A 24,180-nucleotide genomic window follows, 5' to 3' on the forward strand; every position below is an offset into this window, starting at 1 on the left:
TACCAGACACTCTGGCCTCTTCTTTCCGACTAGCTGAACAAATCTATGAAACAAGGGGCAGAGCATTATGAACTAAGCTGGTCTGACTACCACATCTCAGCGCTCAAATCTGTTCCTCCCCTCTGCATCTGCGTTTAGTTTGACTTGTTTGGTGTAAGAAGAGGCTTTTTGCATTGGGGCTCACTCCCCTCTCTGCTGTGACCAAGCCCAGGCTGCCTGCTAGAGGCAGAGAGACCACATGGAGGGTGGCCTCAGCCATCTCAAGCCCCAACATCCTAGCTGAGGCCCCAGGCATGTCCATGGGCCACACTAGGCCAGCAGCCACCAGGGCCAACCAAAGAAGTTGTGAGCAATCACATGTGGGCTGAATTTTTTTTTTTTTAGACGGAGTTTGGTTCTTGTTTCCCAGGCTGGAGTGCAGTGGCACCATCTCAGCTCACTGTAATCTCTGACCCCCGGGCTCAAGTGATTCTCCTGACTCAGCCTCCCAAGTGGCTGGGATTACAGGCATGTGCTGCCACACCCAGCTAATTTTTGTGTTTTTAGTAGAGGCAGGTTTCACCATGTTGGTCAGGCTGGTCTCAAACTGCTGAGTTTATGATCCTCCCGCCTCGGCCTCCCAAAGTGCTGGGATTACAGGCGTGAGCACCACGTCCTGCCATATGTGGGCTGTTTTAAGTCACTGAGCTTCAGGCAGCCTTGACAATGACTCCTTCCTCGACCAAACCATCCAGGCTCCTTTGACCCCTCTTCTCAACGAGGCCTCATCCCCAGCCCTGATCAAATTCCTCGTCCTTCACCCTGAGGTCAAAGTCCCTGGCCTGCCGTAGCCAGATGTCCTCCCTTGGTGCAGTGGGTGCCGTCTGACAGGCAGTGGTACAGGGTTCTGCTGTCATGGGAGCTCTGGCTTGGGCTTGGGATGGCTGAGGCCTCCCTCCATGTGGTCTCTCTGCCTCTAGCAGGCAGCCTGGGCTTGGTCACAGCAGAAAGGAGAGTAAGCCCGAGGCAACAAGCCTTTTCTTGCACCAAACAAGTCAGCCTCTGAGGCCCAAATGGCCCCAGGATGACACTTTGAATAGCAAGAGTCTGGGTTATTTAGGCAAGCATCTCATTTGGACCATTCATAACTCGGAGTGGGACTTGGAACCCACAGCGTTTCTGCAAATGTCAGCCATGCTTGTGCCTTTATAGACATGCTGAAAATCTGAAATATCCTCCCCGTGCCTCAAGGTAGAATGTCTACCACTGGAGCTACCAAGAGGAAAACCTGAACACAGGTATGCTGTGGGTCCCCAGACCAGCAATAAAAAGATTAAAGAGCCAGAGATCCCCAGTGAGCCAGCCGAACTTGGGGTCCCAAGCAGGCCTCAAGGCCCTTGTTAGTCTTGTGCATCCAGGACCAGGGATACAGCTTGGCTCTGTGTCTTCCCCCAAACATCATCTGGAATCAGAATTCTCATAATCCCATGTGCTGAGGGAGGGACTCGGTGGGAGTGGATTCCCACATGCTATTCTCATGACGACTTCTCACAAAAGCTGACGGTTTTATAAGTGTCTGAGAGTTCCTCCTTCATGTATGCTCTCTCTCCTGCCATCTTGTTAAGAAAGTGCCTGCGTCCCCTTCCATCACAATTGTAAGATTTCTGAGGCCTCCCCAGCCAGGCGAGACTGTGAGTCAATTAAACCTCTTTTCTTTATAAATTACCCAGTCCCAGCGGAGTTCTTTATAGTAGTGTGAGAACAGAGAAGCACACAAGCCCTCTCTACCACAGAGCTGGGATCTGAGGGGTATCTACCTGGGACCCCATCCATGGCCCAGTCTAGACCAGCTGCCCCACTCTAAGCCCTGGATGTAGGCGTCAGTCCAGGGGTGAGATGGGATCCAGGGGAGCCAATCAGTGTGACTCCTTTGGAGTTGTGTCACTGCACTGATGGAGAAAGCTCTAGAAACTCTAGGAGACTGAGTTGGGAGAATGATAACATGGGAATACAGCCATGTTCTCCTCTCATGATGAAAATCTCACTGCCAGGGAGAGATTGGGGCTGACGCTGAGAAAGGAGGTGTGGGGGAAAGGGAGGCTGAAATCTGGAGTCAACAGTCCCCTGTTCTTCATGAGCCCAGAACTTTGAGGGTAGGGGAGAGCAGGTGGGACATGGGGCCATTGGCCTCTGTTCTTCAGGGGTCCTTTAAGAGGTGATTAGACCCTGTGGATATGCTGGTTCTGGCACTTGTTCTGTAATTCAACAACCTCTCCACCATCTTTTAAATGCATTTCTTTCCATGGAAGCAGATTTTGTGGACTTTTGGCTACCGGCCCATTAAGTCCTGATTAGTAACTACCCCTTCGGTCCTCAGGGTGCTTGGGACAGAGGAAGTCACCAGAATAGGCAATCAGAGAGAGTGGAGAGGATCTCTGTTACCTTTAGACCCCCACCAGCCTCCTCCCTCCTTCCCAATCACAGACTCTGGACAGAAACTCTGCCCACCCCAAGGAAGATGCCAGTTCCCTTCCTGGTACCTGGACATGACCTCCCCAACAGGAGGACCCAGCTCTCCTCCTGGTTGTGATGTCACAGGTCCTGACATTCCATAGTGTCCTGGAAACCAAAGGTGAGACACTGCAGACCTTCAGAACGTCCTTCTCCTTCTGCTGGAGGGAGCATGGCAGTGAGCCAAGGAGCTGGGACCCTCTGCTTTGTCCTCCTGCTGTGCTGCTGGCAAGAACTATGTGGGACATGGCCAAGAACTATGACTCCAGGTAAGGCCTCGCGGGGATGGCTCAGCAGAAAGAGAACTGAATCAGGTAGACGGTGGCCTCTGCTCCCGTGGGTTCCTCTCATTCCCTACCAGGGCAAATTCACCATTTATTCCTTGGGGAATGAATGTAGCTGAAAAGTCTTCCTATTTTTGAAGACCTTTTAAAATCTAGATGTCCATGGGAGAGTTGCATATGTTACTTATTTTAACTATTTATTATGGAAAATGTCTAACTTGGAAGAATATCATGAATCTCCATGTATTCACCCTCAGTTTCAATTATTGTACATATTTTGGTTTTTTCTACACGCACACACCACACACACCACACACAAACTTTTCTTGTTTGGGGAGTGTTTTATCACTGTCCCAGATGTCTTACCACTTCATGTAAAACATTTTCTTGCTACGAGATAAAAGCATTATCCACAGTGTCATAATCACACTAACACAACTACCAAAATTCTTTATAGCAACTCACACCAGTTAAAAAATATTTGCAACAGAGGCTGGGCGCAGTGGCTCAAGCCTGCAATCCCAGCACTTTGGGAGGCCAAGGCGGGTGGATCACGAGATCAAGAGATCAAGACCATCCTGGTCAACATGGTGAAACCCCGTCTCTACTAAAAATACAAAAAATTAGCTGGGCACGTTGGTGCGTGCCTGTAATCCCAGTTACTCAGGAGGCTGAGGCAGGAGAATTGCCTGAACCCAGGAGGCAGAGGTTGTGGTGAGCCGAGATCGCGCCATTGCACTCCAGCCTGGGTAACAACAGCGAACCTTCGTCTCACAAATATGTGTGTGTGTGTATATATATATATATATATATATATGTATGTATATATATATATATGTATGTATGTATATATATATATGTATGTATGTATGTATATATATATATATGTATGTATGTATATATATATATGACATTGGTTAAAGATGGGCAGGAGGACTTTACTCAAAGTGGGCTACTACCATGGTGTCTCACAGCAGCAGTGAGTGGGCTCCACTCCAAATACAGGGAGAGTGCAGATTTGCAGCCAAGAATCAGGGCAGGTCCATGGATGAACACCGCTAAGAGGTAGGAGAATTCTCTGCTGAAGTGTAGGTCACTACAGGAGCCCGGGCCTGAAAGCCGGCCAAGGTAATCAAAGATGGAGGGGGAGGAATTTGATCAGATATCAAGGGTGAACAGGCCAAGATGGGATTTCCACCAAAAGACTTCACAGGATTCCTACTGAAAATGGAAAAAAAGCAGACAAAGACAGAAGCTAGGGTCAAAGTGTAGTCAAAGAGAAGACTCGGAGGGGCCTGGCATGAGGCAAGTCAAGGAACGAGGATTTCTTGGTCCCTCCTAAGAACAGACCAGGCTGGGCATGGTGGCTCACACCTGTAATCCTAGTACTTTGGGAGGCCAAGGTGGGCAGATAACCTGAGGTCAGTATTTCAAGATCACTCTGACCAACATGGTGAAACCCCATCTCTACAAAATTAGTCAGCATGATGGTGCATGCCTGTAATTCCAGCTCCTTGGGAGGCTGAGGCATGGGAATCACCTGAACCCACGAAGTGGAGGTTGCGGTGAGCCGAGATCACACCATTGCACGCCAGCCTGGGCAACAAGAGCGAAACTCCATCTCAAAAAAACAGACAAACAAACAAAAAGAACAGACTGATAATTCAAGAAAACGTTGACCTTTTATCAGAGAGAGAAAAGCAAACTCCAGTACTGCATTGCTACACTATGGATACTAAAGCTCATCTAAAAGAATCTTATAATAAAATTCACTTAGTGCATCTTTACCACATAAGATTTTTCTCTCTCTCTTTTTTTCTCAGAGAACGATTCCATCCTTCCATGTTCATTTAGGCATTTTGTCCTTCTTTCTCTCTTCCTGAGAAAACCTTTAGCTATTTTAGGACAAAATTGCTCATCCTTTTCTTCAATGAAAACACATTCTTCATAACTCACATGCTGTATTATCAAAAGTGGATCCCACTTTCCTTTATACTTTGCACTGGAAGTTGTTTCATTTTTCTCCCTCATCATTTCTAGTAGTTTTAATGACACATGTTGATTACAATGCTCCACAGAGGAAACTAGACGTAGACAGTTGTGAATTGTCTGTCACATAGAGCATTCTGTGACAAAACAGCAAACTGTATGACTACACCATCTTACGGTTTTTAGACACATATTCATCTACAGCATAGTTTTTCAAGGTGGAAAAAACTTTTGTTAACAGACTCAGTCAGTCTCTCCATATGATATAAAATTAGAAGTAAAAAGCATATAAACTTGTGCTTGGTACTATTTCAATGGGTTATCTTAAAAATTATTAAGGAAACTGTTGTTTTACTTAACTGATCATAACTCTAGGGTTATGAGTCACCAAAAAGATATTTAGAAACTGTTTTTTAAAGGCAAACACAGGCAGGGTGCAGTGGCTCACACCTGTAGTCCCAGCACTTTGGGAGGTTAAGGCTGCTGGGTCACTTGAGCCCAGGAGTTTAAAACCAGCCTAGGCAACATGGAGAAACTCCATCTTTGAAAAAAAGAAAAAAGTGCAGAAATTAGCCAGGTGTGGTGGCACGTGCCTATAGTTCCAGATACTTGGGAGGCTCAGATGGGAGGATCACCTGAGCCTGGGAGGTCAAGGCTACAGTGAGCCATGAATACACCCCTGTACTCCAGCCTGGCTGACAGAATGAGACCCTATCTCAAAACAAAACAAAACAGGCAGACAGACTATTGTAACTGCCCAAGGGGTTCACCTTGCCCACTGCCTAGGCAGAGCCAATTCATTGAGAAAGGAGAATTGCAATAAAGAGTAATTCAGGCAAAGTGGCTGTGTGGGAGACCGGAGTTTTATTATTTCTTAAACCAGTCTCCTCCAGCATTTAGAGAACAGAGTTTTTAAGGATGACTCGCTGGGTGGGAGGAGCCAGTGGGCCAGGAGTGCTGACTGGTCAGGGATGAAGTCATAGGGAGGTGGAGCTCTCTTCTTGCAGAGTCAGTTCCTGGGTGGGGCCACACGATGAGATGAGCCAGTTTATCCATCTGGGTGGTACCAGCTGACCCATCAAGTGCAGGGTCTGCAAAATATGGGAGCAGTTTAGGGAGGGTCAGCATCTTATAGCCTCCAGCTGCGACTCCTAAACCACCATTTCTAATCTTGTGGCTAATGTTAGTCAAAAGCCATCTAGTCTCCAGGCAAGAAGAAGGTCTGCTTTGGGAAACGGCTGTTACCGTCTTTGTTTAAACTATAAACTAAGTTTCTCCCAAAGTTAGTTCAGCCTACGCCCAGGAATAAACAAGACCAGCTTGGAGGTTAGAAGCAAGATGGAATCAGTTAAGTTGGCACTCCTCCACTGTCTCAGTCATAATTTTGCAAAGGTGGTTAAATCCCTCCCTTTGAGTTTTATAGCACCTTAATCTTAAGGTATAGGCTCTGAAGATGGGCAAAGGCTGTCCGTCGCTCTGGCTTCTTCCTGCAGACAGGGAATATAGTGGGAATGGGAGTGAAGCCCAAGGTGAGAGGAGTGGAACCACTTTGCACCTGACTCCTGCAGGCCTGGCTGGGCTTCCAAGGCTTGCATGGTAGAAACATTATTAACTGTCTTTTCTCAGGACGGAATTTAAGTAAACAGCATACTATAAGGTAAATAATAAGTCCTAGGATGAGTACAATTTTTAATTTTTAAAGCAAAGATTTGAGGCCAGGCATGGTGGCTCACACCTGTAATCCAAGCTACTAGGAAGGCTGAGGCAGGAGAATCTCTTGAACCCAGGAGGCGGAGGTTGCAGTGAGCCAAGATCATGCCACTGCACTCCAGCCTGGGCAACAAGAGCGAAACTCCGTCTCAAAAAATAAAAACTGAAAAAGATTTGAAAGCATTAGTTTGGGGATTCTAACTCGTAAATAATTCAGAATTTAGTCTAAACTGCAGAAAAAAACAAAACCTTAAGAAGAGCTAACAACAGCGTACGGTTGGCTTTTCTTGAAGCATAATTTTTCTCTCTCCAGTCCCCATATTTTAAAAAACAAATCATGATAGAGCTGATTCACAGCTTACAGAACAAACTTCAGTCTTACGGTACCTGCTTGGCTTGATCAATGGCATAAAGGGCAGCAAGAATAATTATTTGTCCCTTAGGCTTTAATTGGCTTTGATGGAACTTTGTTCCCTGAAGCATTTTAGATAAGACTTTTTAAAAGCCAAACCCAGCCATAGGTTTGTAACCTTTCTAAGTTTTGTAAGTTTGTAACTATTTCTAAGTATTCTCAATTTACGGTAGTATAGTTAATTGCATGAGTGAAATACAAATCTGTTTTCTTTTGTAACAGGACACAGTTGGAGAAAGTGGTCATTTTACTAAGGCTTTTGAGTTGAGCAAATTTCTCTTCTTTTGAGGTCCCACGGTAACTTGGGGTTCCTGGGCCTGTTAGAAAGTGACATTTTCTATTTACCACAGGTCAGGAACCTTGTACAAGGACTCTGTGCGGACAAGCTATGAGGCGAGATTCCCCAGCAAGCTTTAATTAGCTTTATGAGTTAACTTTGATTCTTTAAAGGAAAGATAAAGAAGGCTTTCCAGTTAAAGCCTTGGTAAAATGACCAATTTCTCCAACTGTGACCTGTTACAAAAGAAAACCAATTTTTATTCCACTTGGGCAATTAACTATACTACCATAAGCTGAGAATACTTAGAGATAGTTTCCAAATTCTGGAGAAATCAGGTAGAGAGAAACAAACATGTTATAAATTTTGTCCATAGGGTTTATTTAAATAGCTTTAAAGAAATAAGCTCTTTTGACTTGGAAAACAAAGGTTTAGCAACGTCTAACACATTAGGTTTCCATGAGAGTTCTAGAAGTTCATTTTTTTCTTTATTCCAGTAGCACAATTTTTAAAGTTATCTGAGACCTTCACTTAGAGTTTTATATTTGATTATAAATTGCCTTTTGAAAAGGACCCAAGCAAAATGTTTGTGGATGACAGAAGAATAGGGTAGCCACTATTAAAGACACGATTGACAAGGAAATGTTATCTCTGTAGCACACGGTCATTTAACATAATATTTATAATAATTACTGATAATATATACTAACTTATCTTTGAATTATAAGAGTTTTACATAATTTTAGAACATATATTAGTAACACATTTATACAAATGTAGCCCAAAGAAAGGCCAACACCATTTTATATTTGACAATGTTTCCTGTATGGTTTTTATACCAAGTAAGCCAAATGTCATTTTGGAATTTAAAGGACCTAATTTTTAAATAGTATGTTAGAAAGAGACATAATTTATCATTTGATTTTGCAAGGTTTGTCAAATATCAAAGGTTTAAAACACTGGATTTCACAAAATAGAATCGCAGATCATTATAAGTCTTCTGTCTCCTCCCTTTTTTTCCCTTTTACCAAAAGGAGAAAACAAAACTCTTTCATTATATTTTAACATTATATAACATTTGTCTTCAAAAGAGAAAACCAAATTCCATGCATGTATTAGTACATTTTTAATGTTAAAGTAGTTTTTTAAATAAAATTTTATATCTCTATTTGGTTTTAATTAGTTTGGTCACAAAGTAAGATTTCTATCAACTTTTAGAACCCTTCACAATTTTTCATCAAACAGCAGATTAATTTTCTAAGAACACCCTGTTATTCGGACACATGGGCCCAGATTCTGGCCCTACATTAGTGTGATTTTAATGTTTTAACCTACGGAAAAAAGGTAAATAACTTTAAATCTCAGTCAACTTGCTTAAACTCACAGAATTTTAAATTAAGATTAACCCTTTACAAACCCTTTCACTTTCCTTAAACCTTTAGGTTTGTCCCATTTCCTCTTTTAGGTAAAGACAATCTTTAAAACCCTCTGAACCAGACAAAATTACACTCCCTTTCACAAAAGCCGTATTCCTGTGCCTTCTTATAATCTACCAAAAATACATGCTCTGTACGCCTTATATGTAAACTGTTTCTCCAGTCATCTTAATTTTATGTTATAATGTTAACACTTAGCAACTTTTATTTTCAGTGAAAAACCTGGTAAGTAAGCGATTTTACTTGTGTGCTGGGGTGGAGCCGAGGACATCAGGCACACGTGAAGACAAGGCCTGACTTCAGCACAGCCAGGGGCGTGGCTCTCCACAGGTCTCCAGGGGCGTGGCTCTCCACAGGTCTCCAGGGGCATGGCTCTCCACATGTCTCCAGGCGTGTGGCTCTCCACATGTCTCCAGGCCTTATCTATAACCTGATACTTCAAAGTAGGGAAAGTGAACAATTTTCAAAAGTCAAGGGAGTAGTTTGACCTTAAAACAATTAGCAGGTCTGATATTTGATCTTCCTTTAGACCAAATGTCTACATTTTTAAGATATGTTGTTTAATAATTTAAAAAATTCTTTCTTTCTAAAACTGGCTAATCTTTCTAAAAAATTACTAGTCACATTAACAAAAATGCATTAAAATTTCTACTTTTCTGACAAAATATGTAAGTGCTTATTTTTTAAGCCAATTAATCAATGCTCTTTTATATATAAACAAACATACAACACATATAAATACACAGACAGAAGATTCAGCACTTGTAAGATTTTTCATTTGCCAGTTTTTAAATTGGAATGCTGGCTTCAGGGTGGAGTCTTGGAGAAACAGGGCCAGGAAAGCATGCATTTTTAAGCAGGCACAGCTGAAAGCAAAGACAGATCCCTAAAATTAAGGGTGTCATTTTATACTTAATACGGGATCCCCGAAAGGAGAGAAGTACTGCTGGAGACGGTGCGACGCTTCTACTGTACATTTTACTGCAAGGTAACCCAGAGCCAATGAGCCGCTTTGTGATGGGGTCATCCCCCATTGCAGTCCCATGTCCCAGTGTGGGTGGGGATGTTTCCATATCTTTCAGACGGCCAGGAGCATGTATCTCTCATCCAATAGTGCAGAGTCAAGTATTCCTCCATTACTGTTAGCCATCCCTTAAAGTGTATTTCCTACCTAGTTATTACACACCAAAGCTTTTTTATAATGTGAAGTAATGTCTGATACCCCCCAAAACTCAAAACTGTCAGGTGACACAATGCAAAACAGAACAGAGCCTTTGATTTGGAGAGGATTTATCCACTTTTAATTCCTGCGGTTTCATGAGAAAAACAGAGGTTTTGTTTGTTTGGTTGAGGTTGGGTTTTTTTTGTATTTTTTTTCAAAACAGGGCCTGTGGTGCCTCCTCTGCTTTTCCCAAGGAGTCCCCAGCTACCAGAAGTTATCTTAGGGCCTCTCATGTGTGCACTAAGAGTGACAAGACCAAAAAAAAAAAAGTTGATTGAGAATAAAAAAAAAAAAAACTTTTTCCAGAAAAACAAGATCCAAGAAGAGAAAAACGTAAAGGCCTTTTAAATACATGAATGGCTTGTTTATCCACTTCTAATTCACTGACTTTTAACCATAGTGCTCTTTATAAAGAAATGCTTTCAAAGCTCTTATTACCTGACTTTAGCCCTGCCAAGTGGCCAATGTTTTTAGCTTCTGAACTTTAGGTGCTTCGAAAACATGGTAAGCCGTTTCTTTCTTTACAAGATTTAGAATCTCCACAAGGTAGTTCAGAGACAGGAAAATTCAAAAGAGGAAATCAGAAGCTATCCATGAGGGGAAAAAAAAATAAATGGCAAAGTTACATAAATTAAAAATCAGAAAGAAATCATTCCGGAAGCCAAGCATAGAACCCAGGCTGCCATTGTCCAAAGGCAAAGTCTTGGCCACTGAGTCACAGTACTGAGCACTTTTTATTGCTCTTCCCAGAAGGAGCCTGAGAAGCCCATTTCAAGCTTGCAAAGGCTTTTAACTGCTCAAGAAAATTTTTAGACTTAACTATGACATGAATCCCCAAATTCCTGTCTTCTAGAAGGTGGAAACCAAGAGAAAGTATCCACACATGGTCACGAGATTAAGCTCTTAAGGACACAAAACAAGACAGAGAAATTTCATGCAGTATCGTTCAGGGACCCAGCCTGCCAGGCTGGCCTGAAGAGCAGGCTTGAAAGTGGGTCCTGAACACACGTTTCATCCTGTGATACTCCTTTCTCCATTACGGAACGCAGAACGACAAATTCTTAGCACAAAGTACACCAGATTTGCTACCGCCTAACACTAGTCTCACACATCGTTTTTCTATTAACTAAACCCTTGCAGAGTGACAAATACTGATGTTTACCATTTGCTCAGACAGAGAGAGACCAGAAACTTGGCTGGTTAAGAATTTCTTACGCTTTCTGACAGCATACCAGACATCTGGGCTCCCTTTCTATGCAGCTTCAGGAAGAACAGAGAGGCTTCTAATGACCTTGCTCACTGCACCATAGCTGTGGGGTTCAGGACACTTTACAAGAGAAAAATCACCCTTTCCTGTTTAATGAAACTTCAGGCAAGATTCTTAATTTGCAAGATGCTGCCCAGTGGGCTGCATGGGGAGCTGAATTAACATTGTCCACGCCAGCTAAATACACACATAACAAAACAAACGTGAGTCACCTCACTCAGCACTCAGTGTCAACCTGGCAAAGCTCAAACTTTTCCCATTGGTCCCTGTTGTTTTGATCCACTCCAGGTGGGGACAGACAACCTCTGCATGGTAATTCACAATAAGGTCTCTGAGCTAGGCAAAGAGCAGATAGTCACCCCAAGACAGGCCTGTTGAGCCTCCTCAAGGGTTCATCGAATATGACCAGACAAATGAGGAGGGTTCTGAGTTAGCCCTGCTTGACGTCCATCAGCAATCCCTTCTGAGATCCCTTCCACACCTACAGTCACACACAGACGAGAGGACAGAAGGCCTTCCAAATCAGATCCCTAACCAAGAACTCCAGGAGTATCCTACACCCTGTCCTCCTATTCCCCTTCTGAGAAACCTCCTCAAAATCTTCCTGATTCAGGAGAAGTCTCCCAAACCAGGAATCTTCCTGCTGGTTAGAAAGAGCCAACCGAGACCCCCAGGAGCCAAACAGACACCCTGCAATGGAGCTACAGGCACCCCTTCTAGTGCTCCAGAACCAGTCAGAAGAAGGAAGGAGGTGCTGGCAGTGCCTAGGATGCTCACCAGTCCAGACGCCCCGCAATGGGGCTACAGACAGACACTCCGTGACGGGGCTACAGTTAAGCGAGGTTTCCCCAGGACCATCTCTTCATTGCAATTCAATCCATGCATGCTGGGTTCGCAGTGCCCTCCAGTAGACAGAATAGCAGAGTCAGCCTCCATCCAGGGCAACTAGGCAGCGGCTTGGGCTGGCTTCTGGATCCATCGCTGATGGGGGCCACCAAACCACACGATGGGTATCCAAAAGGGCAATCCCGGATTAGCCCCAAATTCGTAACCACCCAAGGGGTTCACCTTGCCTGCTGCCTAGGCAGAGCCAATTTATCAAGACAGGGGAATTCCAATAGAGAAAGAGTAATTCACACAGAGCCAGCTGTATGGGAGACCAGAGTTTTATTACTGCTCAAATCAGTCTCCTCGAGCATTTGGGGAGCAGAGTTGTTGTTGTTGTTGTTGTTGTTGTTGTTTTGGGACAGAGTCTTGCTGTGTCGCCAGGCTGGAGCGCAGTGGCGCAATCTCAGCTCACTGCAATCTCGGCCTCCTGGGTTCAAGCAATTCTCCTGCCTCAGCCTCCCAAGTAGCTGGGACTACAGGCACGCACCACCACACCCAACTAATTTTTGTATTTTTAGTAGAGACAGGGTTTCACCATGGTGGCCAGGATGGTCTCAATCTCTTGACCTTGTGATCCACCTGCTCGACCTCCCAAAGTGCTGGGATTAGAGGCGTGAGCCACCGCGCCCTCTGAGAGCAGAGTTTTTAAAGATAACTTAGTAGGTGTGGGGGGAGACACAGAGCCAGGAGTGCTGACTGGTCAGGTATGAAGTCATAGGGAGGTGGAGCTGTCTTCTTGCAGAGTCAGTTCCTGGGTGGGGCCACAAGATGAGATGACCCAGTTTATCCATCTGGGTGGTGCCAGCTGACCCATCAAGTGCCGGGTCTGCAAAATGGACCCTGCAGTTTAGGGAGGGTCAGCATCTTGTAGCCTCCAGCTGCGTTACTCCTAAACCATCATTTCTAACCTTAGGCCATCTAGTCCCCAGGTAAGAAGGAGGTCTGCTTTAGGAATTGGCTGTTACTGTCTTTGTTTAAACTGTAAACTATAAACTCTCTCCCAAAGCAAGTTCAGCCTATGCCCAGGAACAAACAAGGCCAGCTTGGAGGTTAGAAGCAAAATGGAGTCTGTTAAGTTAAATCTCTTTTTCTGTCATCTTAGTCATAACTTTGCAGAGGTGCTTTCACTATGACACCAAAGCTGCTGCCATCTCAAGCTTTAACCTCCAAGCTGCACTATTCTTGACTTTATTTGGCTGGTAACGCAAGTAGAATGCTGTGTGTTCTCCGTGGATGGGCCAGAGCCACTCCCTGGTCAGTCACCTCTCATCGGGACGAATGCTGGGGGCACCGCTCTGTTTAAGCCACAGAAGGGAGGGGAGTCCGGTCACAGACTGGAATGACTGGCTCAAGGAGACAGAGGAATGGGCTCTTCATTTCTCATTTTCCAGAGCTGGCTGCTGCTTGCTCCTTAGGAAAGCACTCCGGTCACAGCTGAATAAGGAGTGGGTGAGACAGAAAAAAGATCAGAGTTTGGTCCTCAGCTCCCAAGATCTGATTGCCTCATCCAGACAGTTGAATCAGGTGATCAAGGTCTTCCCCAGCTTAAAGACCAATTAAGGGATCATTTCTAAATCCCTTTCTCCCAGGGGACACTGGGTTTTCTTACTCTGCTTGGGCCCTACTGACTCAGTGGGCACTTGAGCTGTTTGCCGCTGGAATTGAGTTGACGGTGTTACGTGGCTTTCTTGAGATGTTAGACCTTGGCGGAGAGAGGAGAACGGTTGATGTGGTCCCAGTGATGGAGAAGGGTCCTATTTTCCCCAAATTAACCGGAGTGAAATCTCAGAACTCCACAGACACCAGTGTGTGCATGATGCAAATATCGAGAAAGAGCAGTGGATACTCACGATTACACAGTGTGCAGCATCTTACAACCGGGAGGCGGAAGTCAGAGGTGACACAGGAAGAACATGGCAAAGCCGCTCCACTTGACAATGCACTTTAAAACCCACGCGAATGTTATAAACACAAATACTTCACTGCACATCTTGCTGGCTGACTTACACAACGCTTCCATTATAATTATGGGACAGACACAAAATGAAAAGAATATTTTTAACAAAGCACTTGCGCGACGCAGCTGTACCCATTCTTAATGATCATTAATGTCTCATCCAAAGAGAACTGTACTTTGTTTCGTTTACTGAAGGTCAGCATAGTGGGAAGCAATTGCCATCACATCTCAGACCTTTTTGCATATTTTCCCGCATTGTTCTGAGCCTGCAAGTGCGCAGACAAGTCCATTGGTATGCAGATTGTCTGTCATTAAAGCCATTTGGAAATCAGCTTTGTCATTGGTTTGGTGTTGGAACTTCAGATCCTAGCAGACACCACGGGAAATCTGTGCACGGCCCTGCTGAGCCCAACCTCAGGGCTGGAGGAGAAGCTGACCTTGACCTTGAGTCTAAGCCCCAGCACACTGAAACGCCACGCCTCCAATAAAGAAAACCCGTGAATGACACAAGCAAGAAACCATTGTGTGGGGGCTAACCAGGCGAAAGCAGTATTCAGAACCGCCACCCGTTGTTGGGGTCACTCAGCACGATCAGCTCCTGTCAGTGAGGCAGCCGAGGCCACAGGTCAGGAGGCCACGGGGCCTGTGGACAACCCACATTCCAGACCTCGGGATTTCACCCACATGACTCCACCTGTTATGTGCAAATGGGACCACCCTGAAATCGCTTTGCTTATGAAGGAGGAGAAAGTGGGGTGGTCCGTCTCTCTGAGTCTGGACCTTCCTAAAACAGCCACAAAGCCATGGCTTCATAATGGAGCCATAGCATTGCACGCCGTTTTCCCATTTCCCCAGAACATGTTTCAAAGCTTCCAGGTGCATTGTGGGAGCCACTGATGAAGGAGGTCAGAGTGTTGCTTTCGCAGAAGGAGACGTGCCCCCTTACTTTGCTTACCCCAAAACAGCCAGCTGAGCCCAGTCATCCTCGGGACCAGGAGTTTGTGTCAGCCTCTCAAGGCGTAACTCCAGAGACCAGGAGGGCAGGCTCAGCTCAGAGCTGCTGGGCAACCATCCTCCATTTTCACAGCCGCCCCAGAGTGTTTGTTTCCCTGCATTTTCCAGATGAAAGCTTTCCCAGGGCCTTCTCTCATCACCCACAGGAGGGAATGGAACTCGGGAAGGGCTCCTTCCTCTAGAGGGGGGCTGGTGGGCACCCACAAAACCATATCCATTTAAAGAGAAGCAAATGCAAAATCAGTGAACATTGTTAAACTATAGGGCTTTTATTTCCCTCCTAGGTTCAAGTTCTGGACCGCCGTCAAGTTCGTCAAGTTTTAAAAATATAGATGATGATATGGCCACAGTATTTGGTAAGGAAGCCCCTCCTATCAACCTCTGGCCTGTACGTGAAGGGGGCTGGATGGTTATCTGTGGCTGTTTCCCAGATAACCTGGTACATGCTACAAACTGACTGGTTTGAGGCTAGAATCACACCCCCAGGACCCAAAGCTTTAGTGCTGACATCTAAGAGTCAAACTTAGGAAATTAAGGACACCATTACACCTAGAAAGTGCCTGGGAGCCTGGCTTCTCAAAGTGAGGTCTGAGGACCCACAGCATCTTCATCACCTGGGACCTTGCTAGAAAGGCCCAGGGGCAAGCTGGGCCCAACCCTCCAGCACCAGCATTGCACTCAACCTGACACCCCTGATTCCTGTGCACCCGAGAGGCACCGAGGCTCAGCCGTCCCCTCCTCCACAGCCTTAGCCCTGTCAGCCCCCTGGGGAGATGGTGGAAACCACAGACACCCTGGCCTTATCCCAGGCATGCAGACCGTGCTGCTTGGGCTGGGCCTGGTGCCTCTGTGCTTCTCTAGAGCTCTGCAGGTGATGCTAAAATACGGCCAGTGGAGAACCTCTGCCCTGGGCCGGGACCGCCCATTAGAAACAGCGCAAGCAGCAGATGTGCTTTTCATTGTCTAGTGGCCACATTAAAAAGACACAGATGAAACTCACTGTGATAACATTTTATTTCGTGTGACGATTTCAACATGTGATCAACGTAAAATTTATTAATGAGGCATTTTCAGTCTTTCCATCACACGGGATCTTCACAATTCAGTGTGTCCTTTGCATTTCACATGCGTGGACAGCCATGCTCCGGCGTGTGAACGTCTGGCCAGGGTTACCTTATGGGCAGTGCCCGCAGTCCTGCTCCAATCTCTCATTTTACATGTGGGGAAACTGAGTCCTGGAGTGCTGGGTCTCAGAGCATGGGGTCCTGAGCTGTGCTCACATTGGTGCCCTGCTCACATCGAAGATGTGAAGGGAAGCAGTCACCTTGGGAAGCAGTCACCTCCCAGGACCTCTCTGCCAGCGTCACCTGTGGAGTGGGATCAGGAGTAGAGGGTGGGGTCACCTTCCACCCGGCAGGGCCCGGACTGCGGCTGCAGAGGCTGCATGACCTGGAACAGGGGCTCCCGTGGGAACACAGGTGCCCCCAGGTGCTGGGCCCCTTCCAGGAGCTGCCACTTTTGGGAAGCCAGTCTGCTCTGTTTCCAGGTCTCGGTGGGAGAGGCCCGGGAAAGCTCTGCCTGCCTACGTGTTTGGTGGTTACGTGGATGGCTGAGTGAGCACTCGAGTGAATGAATTGATGTTCACATTCTTGCTTCTGCCACCCAGTCTACTTTACGGGTACCCAAGGGAACTGGCCAGGCAGGAGTTATGCTCCCTGAGGTCAAGGGGAGTCACCACCAACACGTGAGAGCCTCTGAGTCAGGCAGGGGATGGGGCCTCACTAGGGCGAGGGAAGCCCAGATCCTCTGCAGGCGTCAGCTGGGTGTGCTGGGGGCAGCTCGTCAGACGGGCAGGGAGAGGGAGTGTGTGTGGCTTTCTCTGCTCAGCTCTGAGTCGGAAGCAAGGACAAAAGCCAGAGGAGCTATCAGTGATGGATCCAGCGCTGGCCCTCCGGGGCCGGCTGGGACAGGGTGCGGTTTTGCTGCCTGAGTTGTTGCTGGAGGAGGTCTGACTTCTGCAAGTTTGACTGTGGAGCAGGCGGGTCCCCTGGACTGGCTGCTGTGGATGTGGTCGGCCCTGCTTTGATGGATGGGCTGGTCATTGTTTGTATGTTTCTAAAGCGTTTTTCTATCCCTGACCAATCTCCCTGTGGGTGGGGAGGCCTGTGGAAGGGTCAAGGCAGCCTTTAGCCATGGGCGGCTCACCGTGGGTGGCTCAGCCTCCTGCGTCTCTTTGGCCCCCAGAGCTGTGGCTGCTGCCTGGGCAGGGGCATGCCTCACCACAGCTGGGCCACCATCCACCCACCTTGAGGACTCCCAGGGTGTCTGCAGTTTGTGGAATTTGGGGTCCCCAGGGGGCCGCTCCTGGCTTCAGGCATGCAGTGGATTGGTTCACACTGAACCAGGTCAGGGACTGTGGGTGCAGTTGTTAGAGATGGAGTGTTGTAGAGACAGCCCGTCCGCCATGGACAGGAGTGACCCCCAGTAACGATGAGGTAACTAAAGCCAGGGTGGGCCAGGATGTTCAGACAGTGCCCCAGAAGGGCCCACTTCATAGAGCTGGTCAGCTGAATCCCGACTTCTGCCTGCCCCCATCTGCCCTGGGGCCCATCCGCCCCTGGTGGGTGCTCTGTTCCTGCTGACCTGCTGTGCCTGGTCACGGCTGTAGAATCCTGCCCCCTGGATACGGCTGGCTGGAGTGGGACAGAGACCAGGGACTGAGGCCGGGCCATCCTTGGCCCCCAGCACCTGTGCAGCATCCGGTTCAGATGGGTGCCTAGTAAGTGCTTACCATTCCAATGCGTATCCACTCTTCTCCAGGCCCCCGTATCTCACTGGACACCACGACTGTTTAGGAACTTGGAATTCCTAAGATTGGTGCTCTGTCCAATCCCTGGCTAAGGTCTCCTCTAGGTGAGGTGGAGATCAGTGTTTGCCAGGGCAGTGCCCCAGCTGAGACCGAAGCTGGCCCCAGTGGACAGAGCCTGAGAGGCAGCACCCAACCCCTTGGCTGAAATTCTGGGGCACACACAGCTAAGAGGGAGGTGGCGCCCGGCTCTGGTCTGGCAGTTCTGCAACACGAGGCCATGTCCCTGGGGTCATCCTGGCCTCCCCTCGAGCTCATGCCTCATGATCAAGGATGGTGCCTGCAGCGCCTGATGCCTCATCCCCTCCCAGGGCAGGAGGCCGGGGTGCAGGCCGGGACACTGGTTCTCTTTTGTCAGGAGGAGCAAATTCCTCACAGAGCTGGTAGTCCTGCCTACCTTATGGGGCCACAGGGGCCTCCCTGGGGGCAGACATTGCCAAACCCAGCTTCGTAGGTGAGGAAGAGGGAGAACGTGACTGCTGGGCAGGATACCAAGAGCCCAGGGCGGAAGCATTTTTCTCAGGGGTGTTGGTGGCATCTTCATTTCCAGTGGCATTTTCGGCCTCCTCCCCTTTACCCTCGAATTCCGCATGAGCTGGCTGTGGGGTGACCAGCCACCTGCTTTGCCTGGGGCTGAGGAGCTCCCAGTTGAGGGACTTTCCGTGCTAAACCCGGAGGGACCCAGCAAAGCAGGACCTACCGCCCTGCCCAGCACTGCAGCCTGGCCTGGGGACTGCGCTGCAGAGACAGCGGCAACTCTCAGCTGCTGCGACACCTGGCCATGGCCCAGGCTCCATGCTGAGCGCCTTCTGCATACACTGCTTCACTTGACTCTCAGAAAAGCCCACAGGCAAACACACAGCCCCATTTTATAGACAGGAAACCGAAGGTCAGAGCTGTGAGGGCACTGGTCCAAGATGACACTCCGGTAGGGGCGGAGCCCGCGTGTGGGTCTGGATCTGCTGGACACAAAGCCCAGGGCTCTCTTGGTAAAAGCTCCCTAGGAGGGGCCACAGGGACGTAAGGAAGAAAATGAGGCCACGCTGATGCAGAGATCAGGAGTGATGCTCGCTCGCACAGGGAGGGCAGCTTCGGGAGAGCCTCAGAGATGGGACAGAGGGACCCAGGGCAGGAAGGAGACTTAGGACCAGGTCTGGGCTGAGCATCATTACCATTGGGGGCAATATTCAGTGTCCAGGACGTCCAGATGGTCTCGGTTGTTCTGAAATTATTGAGGGAGGCAGCGGCCTGCCCACCCAGACAAGGTTCTTTTGAAAGTCAGGTCCCACATCCCCTAGATTCCTGTTCCCAGTCACTGTGTGCACAGTCAGCCTTGGGGACAGCAGCACGAGGGCCAGCCCTGCGGTGCGACTCTAACGTGTTCTTGTGTGCTTCTCCCAAGATGAAATTCTAGTCCAGGAGATTTTGGATCAGAGCAAAACAACATCGACTGAAATGCCAAGTACAGCATCAACATTACTAACAGCAATACGTAAGGAAAAAAGCAAGATTCCCCTTTTTAGCCCTCGAATTGCACTATTCCTAGAGGTCTGCAGTGTTGCATATGTGACCCTGTTATTTGGGCATTAAGACCAGCTATTTCTGGGGCAAGGGCACATGGACATGTGAGCACTATGGTGTCCAACACTGTTTCTGCAGCTTCCCGAGGCGGAGGAAGTCAACCCTAGCCTGGCAGGGATCATTCCCTTTCCTCTGGGATCTCTGGAGAGCGCGTTCAGGCACGTTCTCGCCCTCGGGAGCCACTGCAGGCACGCAGGGCACAGGCACATGAGTACAGTTCAGCACTGAGAGAGCAGGGCAGTTATCAGGACCCCATTTGACAGAAGGCAAAACCAAGGTCTAGGAAATGACTTGCCCAGCGCCACACAGTGAGCCACGAACAAACACAGACAATGCGCTTTCCCCAAGTGCAGCTTCACGTGGTCAAAGACACATGCAAGTCATAGGACAGCTCCTTTAAAACCAAGACCACGCATTAAATCAACAGAACTGGGTATCAGAAATCCCCATGCAGTGCCTGAAAATGCATTCAGCAGTGGGAAAGTTCAGCACTCTTTTGAAATCTTGCATCCAGATGTAAATTCTACTTCCCAGGACTGGTTTACCCGCCATCGGCCAAAGCCGACCCGACACCACTGGTTCAAGGGGGTCAGGAAATGCCTGACTCTGCTTACACATTAACTTGCCAAGACACATTTCCAAATAGAGCTTGCAAACTGTATTAGCACCCTGTCCCTACACTGTACAATAAAGTATGGGCCAAAAATGTTCATACCTGTGTAATAAAGGAAACCTTTCCCCATTTTTTCCATGTTCTTCATTGAAGATGCTGGTACTGATGAGAATTATCAAGTGGATGGTTCTGAGAATTATCATGAATTATTACAGAATCTACCATTTTCTTCTGGCACTGAGGACAAAATTTCCAATGACGGTAAATGCAACCCAGCAATTACCCCTGCCCAAGTCCAGCTGTAACAGGAGAGGCAGGAGTCGGGCAGACCCAGGCGCAAACATCTCCTTGGTGGAGGATAAATATTTGATGGGAGAACGTGCCTGCTTCCCCAGGTTGGGCAGATCTCCCGGTCTCTGTTGGGATTGAGGGACCCCCAGCACCCCTACCCCCTGCCATGGGGCTGACCCTAGAAAATCCACAGCCCAGGGAAGCACAGCAGAAATGTCTCAAGGGCAGGCAGATGTCAGGACAGGGAGGCAGGTGCCGCCATAATGCCTGGCCCCTTCTCCCAAAGCTTCAGCTAAGTCACTTCTCCTCCCCAGAACAGGTGCAGGCGAGCCAGAGTGCCCCCTGGGTGTTCCGCCAGAAGTGGGGAAAGGCCTCTGTCCAACAGATGAGTCTGCTGGGAAAAAATCAGTATGCAAAGGCTCTGAGGACAAGACACTTGGACCCCACGGGGAGGGGGGTGGCAAAATACCTCCTCTTTACCCTGGAGATTCAAAACCAGAAGGGGCACATGTATATACCCAGGTGTGTAAGTCTGTTCTCACACTGCTATAACAAACTGCCGGAGGCTGGGTAACAGAAAGAAACCAGGTTTGACTGGTTCGTGGTTCCGCAGGCTGTGCAGGAGGCATGGCTGGGAGGCCTCAGGAAACTCAGAATCATGTCAGAAGGGCACAGGGCAGAAGCACATCTTCACGTGGAGACAGGAGAGAGAGAGTGAAGGGGGAGGTGTTACCCACTTACAGACAACCAGACTTTATGAGAACTCACTGTCGTGCGAACAGCAAGCGGGAAATCTGCCCCCACGATCTGATCATCGCCCACCAGGTTCCTCCCCCAACACTGGGGTTACATTTTGACGTGAGATTTGGCTGCGGACACAGAACCACGCCATATCACCAGGACACACGTGTAGGACATCTGTGGTGTTCCCCACACGCAGGACCAGCTCACAGATCCACAGTCTGAGGTGTGCCAGGAGCGAAGCATTTCTGTAGCGGCCCGGGAATCTGCATCCATTACCCCAAACAGTCCCCCGACTAAGACAGAATCTGGAGCTGGGAAGGATTGAACTAGTTTTTTCAAGGCTTAAACAAGAATCAGACTCTATTTAAAATTAACACGAATACCTAATCTGCTGCCTTATGGTTAGTGTGGTGTTTGCCAACTGGGGATTTTCTCTTTCCGTCATTGCTTCTCCATTTATTAATTGAGATTCTGCTTTAAGAAAGTGCTACCTCCACTCCCCTGTTTACGTATTCGGCTGTCTATTACTGTCTACACGGGCTCCTGGTGATTTGCCGTAGTCTGAGGGTTATAAAACACTGACACCGTTACTGACCGTGAGCCAAGAACTCGGTGCTCAGCAAGTGCAATGGCACAGCACCACCTCCGGGCCCTCTCCACAGACGGAGCTAGGAAACGCGTCCCTGCAAAGCACAGATCTGTGCAAATCCTCCCTTTCTGGAAACCCTCCTTCTTCCTACCCGGTTTTGTAGCCGTGATCTTTTGTGTGGTCTTTTCTGTCGTTCGCGGTATTCTGCCATTTCAAACACAGCTGCAGCGAGCAGCCTGAGACACAGGTATTTTCATACTGTTGGAAGTTATCTCGAGGGATAATTATCTCCAGGGTGAATTCTGAGGAGGGAATATGTAGTTTTAACAGTCAGATGAGGCCGGCTCTGCATTCACTTATTTTCAGATAAAACTTGAAAATGATATTAGCATTTTTTAAATAAATGACCAAAATGCTTATAAGTGTGTAATCAAGAACATTTCCCCCATTTTTTCCATATTCTTCATTGAAGAAGCCAGTGCTAATGCGAATCTCCGTGGTGCTCATTCTGAGAATTACTATGGGCCTGGCAGTGAGAAGAGAGTTTCCAGCAAAGGTAAACGTGCCCTGCCCATGCTGAGAGCCCTACGGGAGAGACGGAGGCAGAAGCGTGTGAGGTGACTGTCCCCCTCCAGCCTCGCCACGACGCCAGTTACATCATTAGGTTTCCAACAGCCTCGTCATGATGAGGAGCGGTGTTTGTGTTACTTTGGTTTGTGATTGTCTCATTACGAGTGAGTTTGAAATTTTCATATGTTTAAGAACCATTTTTATATCCCTTTGTAAATGTTGCGTTTATTACATTTTCCCATTTTCCTTTAGGGTTTTGGTTTTTTAGCCTCAATTTCTCAAAGCTGTTTATATTTTAAGAACATTAAAACTTTGAGATACATGATTGATATAGAGATGTTTGATCGATAGATGATAGATAGATAGATGATTGTTGGAACTTGCTAGTTGACTTTTGACTACATTTATAATTTTTCATGCAAAAAAAGTCAATTTTTATATAGACAAAATTATCCATTTCTGACTGCCTTTAGCTTTGAATCTGAGCTAGAAAGTCTTTCTCCACACTGAGGCTGAAGAGGAATTTGTTTCCTCCAGTATTTACAGGACTTCATCTGCTTTGTCAAAACTCAGCTCCATTGGAGTTTATCCCTGAGCATGGTGTGAGGTGCTCCCAATTTCATCTTTTTACGAATGGCTACCCAGTTATCCCTGAACCATGTTTTAAAAGCCCATCTTTGCCCATGATTTGCAAAACCACACGTATGACACGCTGAGTTTTCCTGGTGTGATTGTCCCAGCTGGGCCATGCAGCACAGTCCTCTACTAAGGGGCCAGCACCACAGTGTGTTATTCAGAGTGTGTTTTAACCACTGGGACACACTTCCCTCTCTTAGTTCTTCGTTTTAGCTTTTCTTTTTCCATGTTTCCCTGATTATGGTTTTGGTAACATGTCTAATTTCCTTTCCTTGAGTTTGATTATATTTTTATTGGGATTACATTATATTTGTAAAGTAATTTAGAAAATAACTGGAATTTTTACAGTATTGACTGGTTTATCTAAGAATGAATAATGTCTTTCCATTTGTTCAATGTCATTTTCTAACTTTTAGGAATATTTTTAAGTCTTCCTTGTATACGTGTTATACTGTCATGATAAGCTTATTTCTAAGTGTTCAGTCGACTTTCTTGCCATTGGAAGGAAGATTTTTATCTATCACTCTGTACTTTAACTGGTTTTTTATATGAATGTCTGACTTCTCAAGGTTAATTTTTTATCCTGCTATCTTACTGAATTATTTCCTTGCTTGAGGTAAGCTTTATCATTGATTATCCAGGGTTTTCCAGACATGCCATATTATCATCTGTAAATAGAAATGCTTTTCTTCTTCTTTACTAATTTTTATGCATCTCACGGATGTCTCTTGCCTAATTTCATTGACTGATATATCCAGGATAATGTTTAATAGAAATAGTAGCAGAGTGAGTGGACATTGTTGCCTTGTTTACAGCCGTCATAGAAATGCCTGTAGTCTTTATCCAGCAAGTAAGATTCTGGCTTTGGAACAGAGGCATATGTATTTTAACATGTAAGGAAAACATCCATCAACCATTGAACATTTTGTTGAAGTCTTTTTCATCATTTTTGGAACCAATAGTTTTTTTTCTTTAAATCTATGTAATAAAGTGAATGATATTAATGAGTTTCCTAATACTGAGCCAACCTTGCATTTCTAAAATAAATTCAATTTGGTCATGTTGATTATATTCTTAGAATGCTCTTGGATTTGATTTGCCAATATTTTCTTTCATATTTTTGCATCCAAATACACAAATAACATTAGTCTCTGGTGGGTTTTTTAGCCTCACTTTATCAGGTTGAAATACCAATGTTATAATTAAAAAATGTATAATAAAAAGTTAGAAAATTTTCTTTCTAGGTTCTTATCGAGCATCAGAAGAATTTTGTCTTTTAAACTTTATGAGAAATGCTCTGTAAAACCTTCTCTTCCTGGTGCTTTTTCTGGGGTAGTCCTTAAT

General features: G+C 46.7%; 1 protein-coding gene and 1 long non-coding RNA gene across 2 annotated transcripts in view; one reads left to right on the forward strand and one right to left on the reverse strand.

Annotated features, from left to right (window-relative positions):
- The first annotated feature begins 2,631 nt into the window (after window positions 1-2,631).
- The window catches only part of SPACA7 (sperm acrosome associated 7), a 49,548-nt gene continuing 27,999 nt past the window's right edge, over window positions 2,632-24,180 (forward strand). The window contains exons 1-5 of the mRNA XM_035294454.3: window positions 2,632-2,759; window positions 15,231-15,302; window positions 19,215-19,304; window positions 20,160-20,267; window positions 22,103-22,186. Of these exons, the coding sequence (XP_035150345.1) occupies window positions 2,663-2,759; window positions 15,231-15,302; window positions 19,215-19,304; window positions 20,160-20,267; window positions 22,103-22,186 (451 nt within the window). The 5' untranslated portion in view covers window positions 2,632-2,662. The remainder of the gene's footprint in view (window positions 2,760-15,230; window positions 15,303-19,214; window positions 19,305-20,159; window positions 20,268-22,102; window positions 22,187-24,180) is intronic.
- LOC128930702 (uncharacterized) lies at window positions 5,615-14,154 on the reverse strand. The gene is made up of 3 exons (XR_008479001.2): window positions 13,826-14,154; window positions 8,842-9,034; window positions 5,615-5,854 (listed from the first exon to the last, which is right to left on the reverse strand). It is a non-coding gene; the product is annotated as an uncharacterized LOC128930702 (long non-coding RNA).

Source organism: Callithrix jacchus, chromosome 1, assembly GCF_049354715.1.
Source record: "Callithrix jacchus isolate 240 chromosome 1, calJac240_pri, whole genome shotgun sequence".
Lineage (NCBI taxonomy): Eukaryota > Metazoa > Chordata > Mammalia > Primates > Cebidae > Callithrix > Callithrix jacchus.